The sequence below is a fragment of the Manacus candei genome, unplaced genomic scaffold, assembly GCF_025592945.1.
Source record: "Manacus candei isolate 608988 ecotype Guabito, Panama unplaced genomic scaffold, ASM2559294v1 h1tg000014l, whole genome shotgun sequence".
Lineage (NCBI taxonomy): Eukaryota > Metazoa > Chordata > Aves > Passeriformes > Pipridae > Manacus > Manacus candei.
The window spans coordinates 31,930,710-31,944,323 of record NW_026138062.1 but is presented as its reverse complement, the minus strand read 5'-3'; the positions used below and the strand labels follow the sequence as shown (position 1 = coordinate 31,944,323).

At 38.8% G+C, this 13,614-nt stretch overlaps 1 protein-coding gene across 2 annotated transcripts in view; it reads left to right on the top strand.

Annotated features, from left to right (window-relative positions):
* The window catches only part of KL (klotho), a 55,540-nt gene that overhangs the window by 28,658 nt on the left and 13,268 nt on the right, over positions 1-13,614 (top strand). For both annotated transcript variants that reach the window (XM_051778872.1, XM_051778871.1), the window contains exons 2-4: positions 2,305-2,815; positions 7,479-7,747; positions 10,211-11,327. In XM_051778872.1, coding sequence (XP_051634832.1) covers positions 2,305-2,815; positions 7,479-7,747; positions 10,211-11,327 — 1,897 coding nt within the window. The remainder of the gene's footprint in view (positions 1-2,304; positions 2,816-7,478; positions 7,748-10,210; positions 11,328-13,614) is intronic.

Below are 13,614 nucleotides of genomic sequence, written 5' to 3'. Positions count from 1 at the left end.
TAATTATAAAATTTGCCAACATGCAAATTGCATGGAGTAAAATTATAAGTCTTTGTGTATAGTTTATATTCCAGGGAGAGCTAAAAATGCAAGTGAAAATTTGATTAATTATCTGTCATATATATTCATTGGATCTATGACTGTACGGTAAGAATGGAGGTTCATGTCATCACAGCACATATGAACAAATACGAACTGATGAATCTCCAAATGCAGCTGTAAATTGGGAATAGTTATTAGGTAGGCTTTATTCTAATGAGTAGATCTCAGACTCACGGGATCACAGAATGGGTAAGGATGGAAGGGATTACAGTGGTTTATCTGGTCCAACCTCCCTGCTCAAGCAGGGTTATCCTAGAGCACATGGCACAGGATTGTGTCCAGATAGTTCTTGAATATCTCCTAGGAGGGAGACTCCACAACCTCTCTGGGCTCTGTTCCAGTGCACGGTCACCCGCACAGTAATGAAGTTCTTCCTCATGTTCAGGTGGAACTTCCTCTGCATCATTTTCTGCCCGTTGCCTCTTGTCATATTGCTTGGCACCACTAAGAAGAGCCTGGTCCATCCTCTTGACACCCTCCCTCCAGATACTTATAGACGTTGATGATGTGCCCTCTCAATCATCTCCTCTTGAGGCTGAACAGGCCCAGCTCCCTCAGCCTTTCCTTAAAAGAGGTGCTCCAACCCCTTAATCATTTACTGCCTTCTGCTGAACTTGCTCCAGGAGCTCCATGTCTCTCCTATACTGAGAGGTCCAGAACTGGACACAGCACTCCAGATGTGGCCTCACGAGGGCTGAGTAGAGGGGCAGGATCTCTTCCCTTGACCTGCTGGCAATGCTCTTCCTAATGCACTCCTGGATTCCGTTGGCTTTCTTGACCACAAGAAAACACTACTGGCTCATGAACAGCTTGTTGTCCACCGGGACCTCCAGGTCCTTCTCCATAGAGCTGCTTTCCAGCAGGTCAGCTCCCAGCCCGTACTGGTGCAGGGGTTGTCCCTCCCCAGGTGCAGAACTCTGCATTTGCCTTTGTTGAACTTCAGACAGTTCCTCTCTGCCCATCTCTGAGGTCCTTCTGGAGGACTGCACAGAACTCTGGGGTATTGGCCAGTTTTGTGTTGTCAAATCTCATATTTTTACGTTTTTACCAATGACCTAGAAAAAAACGACCATTTCTATGAATGTGTAAATGGCAAGAGATGGGATATTGATTCATGGAGCAGTCAAAATTCTTTGATAAGATAGATTCAAAGAAAAGATATGTTTTAGGTGAGGAAGAGGTCTGGAGATATGGTAGTTAAGATGAGCATATGCTCACAGTGTAATTCTACGGCCATATAAGCAGAAATAGTGTATCAGATTGTCTCTGGTTTTACTGCTGGCAAGACTACTACTGGCATTTTATGTCCAGTTCTGCTTCTGCAGTTAAAAACTGATGATGACAAATTGGAAGAGAATCAGAGAAGAGCGATGAGAATGGTTAAAGAGCTTGAAGGTAATGCCTGAAGGTAATGCAAGGCTTCAGGAACTTAATCTGCTTAGCTTTAAAAGGGAACATCAAGAGACTGTTTCAACCGACTAAGTAAGATCACAGGAAAGAAATTTGGTAGAAAATACACCCTCACAGTAAAAGATAAAATTATACCAAGACAAAAGCTTAAAATCAGATGCTAGGAGTAAATAGTAAATATTAATAAATTAAATTGAATTATTGGAATAATTTTTCAGGACCTGTGGCAAATTGCTTTTCACCAGACTTTTAAAAATCCAGATTGGTAGTTATATATTCCTATACTGTGTGTTCTGATTGAAAGAGAATAAGTTCAAAGGTGTTTCTTTGTTTTGTATTGTTTCAGAGATCTAGGCAGTTCTTAAGAATAGACTTTCCTTCTTTATATATCTGTGAATCTACAGATAAAGTGATATTCCTATAATGAAAACATGCTTTGAAATATGTTTGGTTAAATGCGTTTTCATTTTCATAAGTACTAGAAGTATGTCTGAATTCAATAATAAAAGTTAATTAAGGTGCCTAGCTAAAAGTGTGTTCACTACCTGGAATATTATCTCTTGGAAAACTGAGATCCATCTTTCCTCAACCAACTAGCAATTTCTAGTTGATATGTGGTATTTAAGAAAAGTTAATTTAGGTGTTGTAAATTACTGATGAAAGAATAAGACTGAGCCCTTAAGTGCCGTGTTTATTTGATTACAGCGTGACACTGGCTGTCTGTACTTAGACTAATTGTGTTATTTAAAATGGATTTTTGGGTCCTTTAATTACAGTCTTTCTTTTCAACAGGCTCATGCTAAAGTCTGGCATCTCTACAATGACCATTTTCGTCCAACTCAAAGAGGAAAAGTGTCCATTGCCCTTGGCTCACACTGGATAAAACCTCAACGTATGACTGAAAAAAACATAAAAGAATGTCAAAAATCCCTTGATTTTGTGCTTGGCTGGTTTGCTAAGCCCATATTTATAGATGGTGACTATCCAGAGAGTATGAAGAGCAACCTCTCATCTCAATTGCCTGAATTCAGTGAAGTTGAGAAGAAGTATATCAAGGGAACAGCAGACTTTTTTGCTCTTTCTTTCGGAGCTACCCTGAGTTTCCAGCTTTTGGACTCACACATGAAATTCCAGCAGTTGGAATCAATCAGCCTGAGGCAACTCCTTTACTGGATAAACAGTGAATATAACAAGCCCCAAATATTCATTGTGGAGAACAGCTGGTTTGTTTCTGGTACTACCAAGAGAGATGATGCCAAATATATTTACTATCTTAAAAAGTTCATTATGGAAACTTTAAAAGGTAGGCCTGAGTTTGTATTAATATGTGCTTGAAAAAATCATGAGGCAGTATAGCCTACAGAGATGTGTTAAAGCACCAGTCTGAAAACTGATTTTAGTCTTCAGCATTCATCTTGGTACTTTTGAAATGAGACTTCAAATCCCTTTCCTGGGTTTGTTCTTTTCTTGAAGATAGCATTTGGTGAGCTTGATGCTGCTGTCTTTGAAGTCAGCAGGAAAAATTCTACTGTCTTTGGTGGGAGGAAGTGCAAAATGTCTGAACTGTATTCTCGGTGGACTTAGGAGAGTTTACTTTGTTATTTATTAATAATTGTTTTCCTTATCTGAATGCATAGGTACAAAACATGAGAATAAATATGTGAGGAGGTAAACACTATGCAATAGGAATTCCTATGGGGAAAAAAAAAAACCAAAGACTGAAATAATTAATTTTAAAATGAAAAATTGGAACCTTTTCATTCTGCACCTTGCCCTGACACAAATTTTACATTGGTGGGCATCAGTCACAGTAATCTGAATTTACGTCAGTTTAAAGAAAACAGAATGGTTGAGGTTATATAATCTAAATAAATTAATTTGTTTGCCTATTATTTTTTCCAAACAGGAAGAGAAATACACCTTATATGAGGGTTATTTTCTAACTTCCCATTTCCTTATGGAAAACAGATTTTTTCAATCCTAGTAGTCACCAATAAGCTGTTGGGATGCCCATTTCCACTTTCATTGTATTTTCATCTATTAATTTACAATTTAATAACTGATTTACTCATCTACAGTTTACTGTTCTTGTTTTAAAAAGAGCATTATTGTAGCTATTAGTTCAGATGAGATAACCATTGTGTTACATTACCATTTTCATACAGTGGATGAGTAAAAGTAGCTTTTATTTTATTCTCAGCACTCATGCAGATGCGGAGGACTCCCCAGTTGGTTTCATCTGCTATCCCACAAACCTAATTATTACAAATAAATTAAAAGGTGAAAAAGTACCTGAGTCAGTACTTTTCCAGAAGAATGGAAGCAAAACAGTAACTATGTTGCAAGTACAGTATCACTAGTTTGCATGAAGTCAGATGAAGAGCTCATCTTCATGAAGGAGTCATATTTCAATTGCCCCTATTTCTGCTTAGTTTTCAAATTGCTGGAAATACATACATGGATCAGGCTTTTAAGCACAGCTGGCTGGAAGCAATCTCAATTTACAAAGTGTCTTTCCTTTTAATGTGTCACTCAATAAATAGTAATAACAGCAACAACAGTATGACAAACTTGTCATATTAACTTAAGAATACTAGCACTTGACTAAACCTTTTATAGAAAAAAAAAAAAGAAAGCAGAGACAGACTGGATCTATAGAAGGGACTTTGTTGTCATTAAAATGAAAATTATTGCACCCAAATCTTCTGCTGTTAGAATCTGCAAAATGCAATGTAAATACCAAAGTTCTCTATGCAATACCTGGGGGAATTTAGTTGAGAAAGATCCACAAAACACATTGTGCATGTTGTACCTCATTAAAGAACTAAGACAAAGGCACATGTTTTCTCTCTGAAGAGAGAAATAAGCAATAAAGCACTGCAATATGTGTTCTTGAACTATTTGCCATGAGATTCATTCCAGCAGTCAAGGGACAGTGAAATGACTTTGGAGATATAGCACTGAGAAGAAAGGATAATTAATTTAGACACAGGGCTGAATAAAGGTGGCTTTGCTGCTTGCTAGATCTGGATGGTATCTTTGCCTTACTGTGTGCATGCACTGATTCAGACAAACTTCTTATTTCTGCATCTACATTAACAAGTAAATGCAGCCCAGTTGGAGCAAGCCTGTACAGTAAAAACAGTTGGTGTTGAGGGCCAGGTGTCCACACTGTGTATACTCCTGAAGTCCATTTCTGCATTAATTTCACCTAAAAGGAACCCAGGTCTTGCATCCTGAGACCACTCTGTAATGTAAACCAAAGCACGATGAGAGAGATTTGCTCAAGAAGTGTGCTCCTGATTTCAGCTGAACTGCTTATGTAGGTGTCTGTTCTGATACTACATGTGGTAGACAAGCTCTGTACATGTTTCTGGTAGGGGTTTTTTGTTTGTTTGTTTTTGTTGTTGTTTTTGTTGTTGTTGTTTTTGGTTTTTTCTTTTTTGTTTGATTTTGTTCTGGGAAAGGATCTCTATTTGGGATTCACAGCCTTAAATCCTTTTACTATTTTTGATTTTTCTTTTCTTCCAGACACCATTTAAGGTTGATTAGAGTAAATAGAGCTGTAATATAAAGTAGTTGAATTTTAATTAGAGTTGCTAATTGGTTGGAGATGTCTTCTCACATATGTAGGTATCTCACCATTTACTCTGGGGTCATATTCACTTCCCAGCTCTGTCTGTGGTGCAACAAATAAATGAATTGTGTCTTGTAAGGCAGAGCATGTTTACTAGGCGGGCATGCAAGTTCCTCTGGGCCATGTTGGCTAGTGGAGGGGTTAGGTCATTGTCTGGGGAGTTAACAGGCCTGAATTCAGAGTCTTAAGGAGCAGAGGAGCAGCCAGGCCCCTGACAGGGTGGGACCAAGCTCTTCTCAGACATGTGCAGAGGCAAAACATATATCCTGGGCACCTTCCACATGGAAGCAGGGGCTGAAGGCTTCACACGCCTCACCTTCAGACACTGGGGTTGCAGAGCAGCTAAGCAGAGGGTTTTAAAGATCTGTGTTTGATCCTTATGAGTCTGTTTCCTTGGACGACTTTTGCATTACTGAGCTAAGCAGAGCATGTGCTGAACTGCTGTTTAATTTTTAATCCAGCTCTGGCAGAGTTCTGGTCTGTACAGTGTCACACTTTAGGCATACTGTGCAGGATTGCTCAGGACAGGAGTCACTTGCAGTGGGTAGTATGGAGAAGGCCACTAAGTTTCAGAAGCAAGGACAGTTTAGGTTTCAGTCTGCCTGGTTTGCACACCAACAGACATAAAGAAAACAAGTGAGACATAAAAAGGAAAAAGAAAAAGGGGAAAAAAAAGAACACATTAATTTTCATAGTGGTTTTCCAGTAATGTGCAATCCATGTGGAATACTGTGTTTGAGGCTTCCAGACTTCTAGGAACTTCCAACATTTTTTCAAATTACTTCTTTAGTAGGTGACACTTAAAAGTTAATACATTTTTAAAGAAGGATTTGAGGGGGATTTTTACGAGGTGCTCAGGAAGTGTGGGAGTGCTGTGTGATGACTTACAGAAGGGGTGAGATGCTGTTCAAAGAAATTCTCACTGAGACCAGTTAACACAGTGAACCTGTATTGGCTTTTACTCTGCTGGTATGGCAGATGTCATCATGGATGCATGCAGACGTTAGAAAAATACTGACATTTGCCAAACACAAAAGAATGATGCCTTTAGAGGGAGAAATATTCCGTTTCCTTAGACATTTTCTCATGACCTTTGGCGGAGACTGGGCCAAATTTGTTGCTTATTTAACTGCATTGTTCATTTAATTGATTCAAACAGGGTTACAATCAAGAATCCATGTGGTCCTTTGTAACTGATTGTAATGAGGTGCAGTGATAAAACCAGGAAATTAGGATCTTGATATTCTGGTTGCCTGAAATAATGCTTTCAGTGTTAGTAGGCTGGAAAATATTATGTTCAGTCAGTACTCAGTTTGGGTTGACAGAAGATGGTGAGTAATAAAGATAAACTTTGCTGCCTACAGAGCCAAACACGAGTTCAAAAGAACATGTAAGAATGTGCTTAAATGCATTGCTGAATTAGGGTGGGTCTAATTATGTAATTCAAATAAGCACACTCCTTTGTGCTTTCTTGGAGATGAGCCTTGCCCAGGAACATTTTGCTAAATTTCAGTGTTTAATAAAACTAAAAGTGAGTATCATTTGGAATCTTAAAATAAAACTATGGTGCTGGTAATACTAACAGATGCCAGTAGACCCTGCTATTAACCTTCAGTGTGTGGTAATTCTTAGAAGTCAAACAGTTGACCTAGAACATATGCATATTTTTAGACATTCTTAAATATTTAAACTGGAAAATGCTATTCCATAAAAGATGTTAAAAGACAGAATTATCAAATAAACAGAGTCTTCCTGCATTATCATTTCTACTTAAATTCTGTGGTTTTAAAAATTCGTGAGCACACCAAGAGTGCTGTCAGGGTTTTCTCAATACGTATTTGTTGTGGCGGGAGGGGGAGGAGAAAAAACAAAAGAGTATAACTTTTGTTTGCATGCAGAGTAGTGCTGCAGTAAGGGCACTTAAGCTCCCTGGGTGTGAGCTGCAGTGTGTGATTAGCAGAGGGCAGTGCAGGGCAGTCACCAGTTCAGTTGCTGCAGATGGTTCAGGTGCAGCATACTCTGCTCTAAGGAGAGCTCACCTAATTAGCAGCACTGCTCAAACCACTGCTGCATGGCTGCTCTTTCTAAATCTTGCTTATTTAAAGCCAAGCCAGGTACCTCTGCTGCCTTGCACGGTGCACCCATAACCTGGCGGCTCCTTGAGTGCAGTTGAAATATCTTCCCTGAAAAGGCTTTGAGGCAGACCCTGAGTACTCATCTGACCTATTGCATTGTTCTTACACAAGAATGCAGCAAACATTGCTGATCCAGTGTAATGTACAGAGGAAAAACGAGCACTACGATAAATTTGGGTTTGTTCTTTCCTCAGCTATCCGGTATGACGGAGTTAATGTGTTTGGCTACACAGTCTGGTCCCTCCTGGATGGCTTTGAGTGGCACAGGGGATACAGCATTCGACGTGGATTGTTTTATGTTGATTTTCAAAGCCATGACAAGAAGCTGATGCCCAAATCTTCTCTTTTATTCTATCAAAAGCTGATACAAAAAAATGGGTTCCCACCTTTGCCTGAAAACCAGCCCATAGAAGGTATTTTTCCGTGCGGCTTTGCCTGGGGAGTTGTTGACAACTACATTCAGGTGAGTCTGATAGTAAAGGCAGCAGACTGTCCAGCCAGATCAGTGCACGAGTTCACAGTGATACATTTGCTGAATAGAGTGTCTTTGCCAGTGTGTATTACCACATACCAGTGCTGCAAGGAGACGAGTACAAGGGTTTTGTGCCAAACACTGTCTTTCCCTCTTCACCAGGCTTTCTGTGTTTGACCAAAGAGAACCAGTCAGATTGAGATACAATAACATCTTAGAAAAACTTACAGAAGTGAAAAGTGGTCTGATGCTCATCTTCCCTGGACATATGTTATCTGTTACAGGAAGTCAGTTCTTTTCAAAGGGAAGTTGATTAAAACTGCTGAAGTGTATATATGTTTTAGAAAACTTCCTGAAAACTCTTAAAATTCCAGTGATGTGTTTCTACATCTTGTGCATATATATCCTGATGCTGTCATTAGAGTGATTTTGTGTAAAAGGAAGTAAAAAAGATTTAGGTGAAATTTCTGTATTCCTTCTTTTTAATTTTATGTCATACTGTGTCTGATGGAGGCCTGCAGTGCCCCTGGATAGCACCTAGCTAGATTATGGATCCAATTCACAGCTCTTACTCTTTATTTCAACTAATTTGATACTTTGGGAGAATCTTTCAAATTTTAAGACTTTATAGCATGAATAAAAGCTGTAGCTTAGTTATGATCTCTTTAACTGTTTGGCTCTGTAATTCTCAGATGCTGTTTTGGTTTGCAGGGCTTTTCTAACCACAGTAAAGAGGTGTAAATTCAAAGGCTTGATCCAAGAACAGAATTTTTAGTTTACATTTTCCACAAAGACAGAATCTTTCTTAAGGCTAGAGTGTGAGGGGCTTATTTGTTTTTTCTCACTCCAGAAATAAGATCTGACTGTTTTCTCTTGAAAAATACTGCAGCTTCCTTACCTGGTGCACTGATTTCCGAGAAAATTCAAGTCATTATCCTCCTAGCTCTCAGATAGATTAAGAATTGGAAGTGGAATTGCTGCTTTTGGAATCAATAGCAACTATGAAGTTGCGGAGTCAGTCAGCCTACGACAGTTAAAAAAATCCCTCCCATCCCTAAAACCTTCAAAGCTGAATATTTTCATTTCAGAAGGCCATTCAAACATTTTGTGCTGTAAGGCTTAGGTAGTGTGATTTGTAGATGCATCACAGTGGAAAAACTGTTTTGACAGCATTCCCACAGTATTAGTGGAAATGCATGCTTTAGTAATCTACAAGGGACAATTCTCCAGAAAAGCAATTTCCCTCAGACATGCTGTTTTTTATTACTTTCTTCTATAAGCACAGTACTGACCTCTCCGGAGAAAATAGCAACTGATTTTCAGCAGCTTCTTTACACAGTTTGCAGAGCCTGAGCTACAAGTTGAACACTGGTTGTAGGCTGACACCTGCTTTTCAAACAGAGGGCAGGACAAGGAAATCTGAACTCAGGGGGAATCACACACCAAAGGTTGAAAAGAGAAGAGGACAAATAAAGGCATGTGGTACTAGTATCCTGTGGTTTGGATCTAGAAAGAGTTACCCAAAGTACGACTGAGGAGATTTTACACTGGGTGTTATTTTAAGTAATTGAACTTTTTGTTTTCTAGTCCTTACTGTGTTGGTGATGTTCATTAAAAAGTGAAGGTATAATTCTGAATGACCCTGAGAAGATAATCTTCTGCTGTATTAATATGTCATACAGGCAGTTCTGACATTTGAAACTCTAAAGCCTTATGGGAAGTGGGTTTTTTTTGTTGGAGTGACATATAGTGGGTTTTCTCAGAGGCCCAAAACAAAATTGATTCAATTACCAACAGCCTGCTGAAATAGCTGGGAAATGAGTTCAGTATGAGTTAAATAAAAAAGGATGTCTTTAGCAAGAAGGAAAAATTTTGCTTGTCACTGAATTTGTGCTAAAATCAAGTGCAGAGCATTACTCATCTTTCATCATAGTCAGGAAAAGAACAGAACAGAGAAGTGATGTTGCATTCATTCTTTTACTGCATTCAGGGAGTGATCTTGAAACTGAATGTACTGGGTAATTTACAACAGACAGTCTCTCTGTAGGCCTTTCTTAATCTTGAAAGAAAAACATTTTAAAAATTACTGTAGTCTTGACTGAAGGTCTGCTTCTCTGGAGATCTGTCACAGGCTTAGTGCCTTATCCCTGATCAATCACTTGTTTCTTATGCAAACTGGAACAACTTGGAGAAGATATAAACATGGTGACCATTAGCATAAGTTTGTTTGAAAAGTAGGGTGAAAATGATACATAGATTTGGTACTTTGCTGACCTCACATGTTAATAGAAAATTAATTCATTCATATAAGCCCATTCATATGCCAGTATCAGAGATGCTAAATACAATTTTTTGACTTAAAATTTTCTTTTACTTGTTGTGCCTGATGGTTATGATGTTCCCACCTACCTAGTTCAAACAGCTTGAATTTGGTATGTTTCTTATTCTACCTAGGTAGACACGACACCTGCCCAGTTTCTTGACTCTAGTGTTTATGTGTGGGATGTTCACCAGACGAAGAAGCTTATTAAAGTGGATGGAGTTTACACCTCGAAACGCAGGCGTCAGTGTGTTGACTTTGCTGCTATCAGGCTCCAGATCTCTCTTCTGCAAGAAATGCATGTCACTCACTTCCATTTTTCACTGAAATGGTCTTTAATCCTTCCTTTAGGTAACCTTTCTCTAATCAACCATACACTTGTACATTATTATCAGTGTTTTGCTAGTGAACTTCTCAGAGTTAACATAACTCCTGTTGTTGCTTTATGGCAACCTATGATTGAGAATCAAGAGCTTCCGGTTTCCCTTGCCAAATATGGAGCTTGGGAAAACACAGAAACTGTTCAGGCTTTTGTTGAGTATGCCAGATTCTGCTTTACAAGTCTTGGGGACCATGTCAAATTTTGGATCACCATGAATGAACCGTCTGTGAAAAACCTGACATATACCGCAGGGCACAACCTTTTGAAAGCCCATGCGCAAGTATGGCGTCTTTATGACAAAGAATTCAGGAGATCTCAGAAGGGTAAAATATCTATAGCTTTGCAAGCTGACTGGGTAGAACCAGCTTGTCCCTTTTCCAGGAATGACCAAGAAGTTGCTGACAGAATTTTAGAGTTCGACATTGGCTGGCTTGCGGAGCCCATCTTTGGGAATGGTGACTACCCAGAGGTAATGAGAGCATGGCTTCACCGAATAAACAGTGTTGACCTGTATAATTTTCACTTGCCTTATTTCTCAGAAGACGAAAAGAAGTTAATACAGGGCTCATTTGATTTCTTTGCCTTGAGTCACTACACTACTACCCTTGTGGGCTCGGAGAAAGAAGATGCAGTAAAATACGACCACTACCTTGAAGTTCAAATGATCAATGACATCACATGGCTCCACTCTCCCAGCAGAGCTGCAGTAGTGCCCTGGGGACTGCGTAAATTGCTCATGTGGGTTAAATCAAAGTATGGCGATATCCCAATTTATGTTATGGCTAATGGAATCGACGATGACCAAAATACAGTGCATGATAAGCTCCGAGTGTATTACATACAGAATTACATCAATGAAGCTTTAAAAGGTAAGGAACCATAGGCAGTTTATAAGTCACAAATCCCACTATTATATTAATGTACATGGTGTGATAGAGGATGTTTAACTTAAAAAAAAAAGTCCTCTGTCGAATACTTCATAAATAAAATGTTACGACAGCATAACAGATAGTTTTCCACTTGATTTATGATTGATTGGTGTTACTAAACATAAGGAAGACTGACCTTGCTCATATTCTGCATAAGACAGCAGAAGAACTTTTCTATGGATTCAATAAATTAAAATACATGTTATGTGAGTAGCTCCACATGTATTTAGTCAGTATTTCATCTTATCGCACTTCTACTGTTGCTTTGCTTTGTTACCTCTCTCCACTGATGTGCCTCAGGGCTGGGTAAGAGTTCTGTTCCTCAGCTGTCTCTGTATCTTATCCAACAGTGATCTTATCCAACAGTAATCTTCATAATAATTCAGCTGTCTACCTCATTATGCCGTTTCCTGGACTGTTTCCTGCTATTCAGAACACAAACCAGTCTTTTTCTCTGTCTCAAAGATTTGTAAATTATAAGGCAAAAAGGAGGCATTTTGAGTCATCCTGTCATACAACATGTGCTGTTTTTCCCGAAAAGCGCAAGACCAAATGAGATAATTTTTACTGAGGAAGAATCTTCTGCACCTCACTATAAGCTGTTGTAGTGTATGTACAGATATAGATAAATCTTGCTTCTAGTATTAATTTCTTTAGCTTCATCTTTAAGCAATTATTGTTATGCCTTTCCACATGTATTTTACTTTTGTAGGTATTCACAGACAGAAGACAAGCTATCCCTCATTTATCTCTTTGATAGATAATACAGACAAAGCTCTTTGTGTCCCTTGCTATAAAACATCATTTCAAACTTGTGAATTATTAAGCTTTTCCCTGTGTGCCAGTATTCCTTATGAGAGGGGTAAACCCAGACCTGGACACACCATTCCTGCCATAACCACACTTATATCTCAGGCAGGTATAATGTAACCTCTTACCGTCCTCTTTCCTACATCCAAGCAGGTCATTAGCCCTTTTGACCATGACAGCATGTTGGTTACACACACTCTGTGGTGATTTACTGAGATTTTAAACTTTAAAACAGAGGCAGAAATCTTCCCCCACCCCCACCAAGCAGAACTGCCTCTACCAAAGTAGGTCTGCTTGTTCTTTGACATCTTCACATTTGGTCATTTCAAATGCCAGCTGCTTGCTTGTGCAAACCTTGCAACACTTGCTGAATTATGTCTCTAATCTTTGTGTTATTTGCAACTTTGTGAGAAATAGTTTTACATTTATTTCAGGTTGCTGATATATTTAAGATCATTAAATAACTCAGTGCTAAAATCCAGTCTCCATGATCATGGTAGAAATTTACCTACTGTGACACTTACTTACCTCCAATTGCATTTCTAGACTGACTTATTACTTCTGTTTGAGACCAGTTGAAATCTGTTTATTATGGGCTCCCCTTGACCTTAAAACACTCTATTTTCTTGATCTAAATGCCATATAATACCAAGTCAGTTGCCTTGTGAAGTTCTAAGTATATAACTTAAAACATCATTACTTTATTGATCGGCTGATCTCATAAAAAAGATGTCAAGTTAGTCTGACAAGTTTTATTTTCCATAAGGTAAAGCTCATTGGCATGAATCATGTATTATCTCCTGTAATTCTTATTTATCAAGCCTTATATAATCTGTTCCACTCTTTTGATAGGTAGTGAAGGATGTCTGGCAGTTCCATAATTTGCTAGGTCATCCTGCCCGCTCCATTAAGTATTGGCTTTAACTTCCTCCTCTGTAATTTCCACCTCTTTCACAAATTACTGAATTTAATATCAAGTGCTCAAAATTTCATTCTCCAGCATTTTGCAGCATTGGCTGCATATTTTGTACATCTGTAGTTAAAAAACATATCTTTGGGCTATATTTGGGCTTGTGGTTTCAAACTGTTTCTTCTGTATTGCTTGTCTCTCCTTCCTACCACTTTAGACCATACCAGTTCTTGGCACTTCTGTTTTCAAAGTACCTATGGAAATGAGTTTTTCTCCCAATTCCCATTAGCGAGAACACCTGCTCATCCCCGTTTTTTACAGAACTTTGCCATTTGTACTGTTCTAGTACAATATCCCCCCCAGTCACTTCTTTCTCCCCTCTTCTGTCCAGACTGTAAATAGGCTCCTGTGTTTTTCAGCCTAAGCATCACATGTGAGCCTATGTTCCTATCTTTTTACCTTCTTTGTCATGGATAAATATATCCCTGCTAACTAGCCATCACTCTC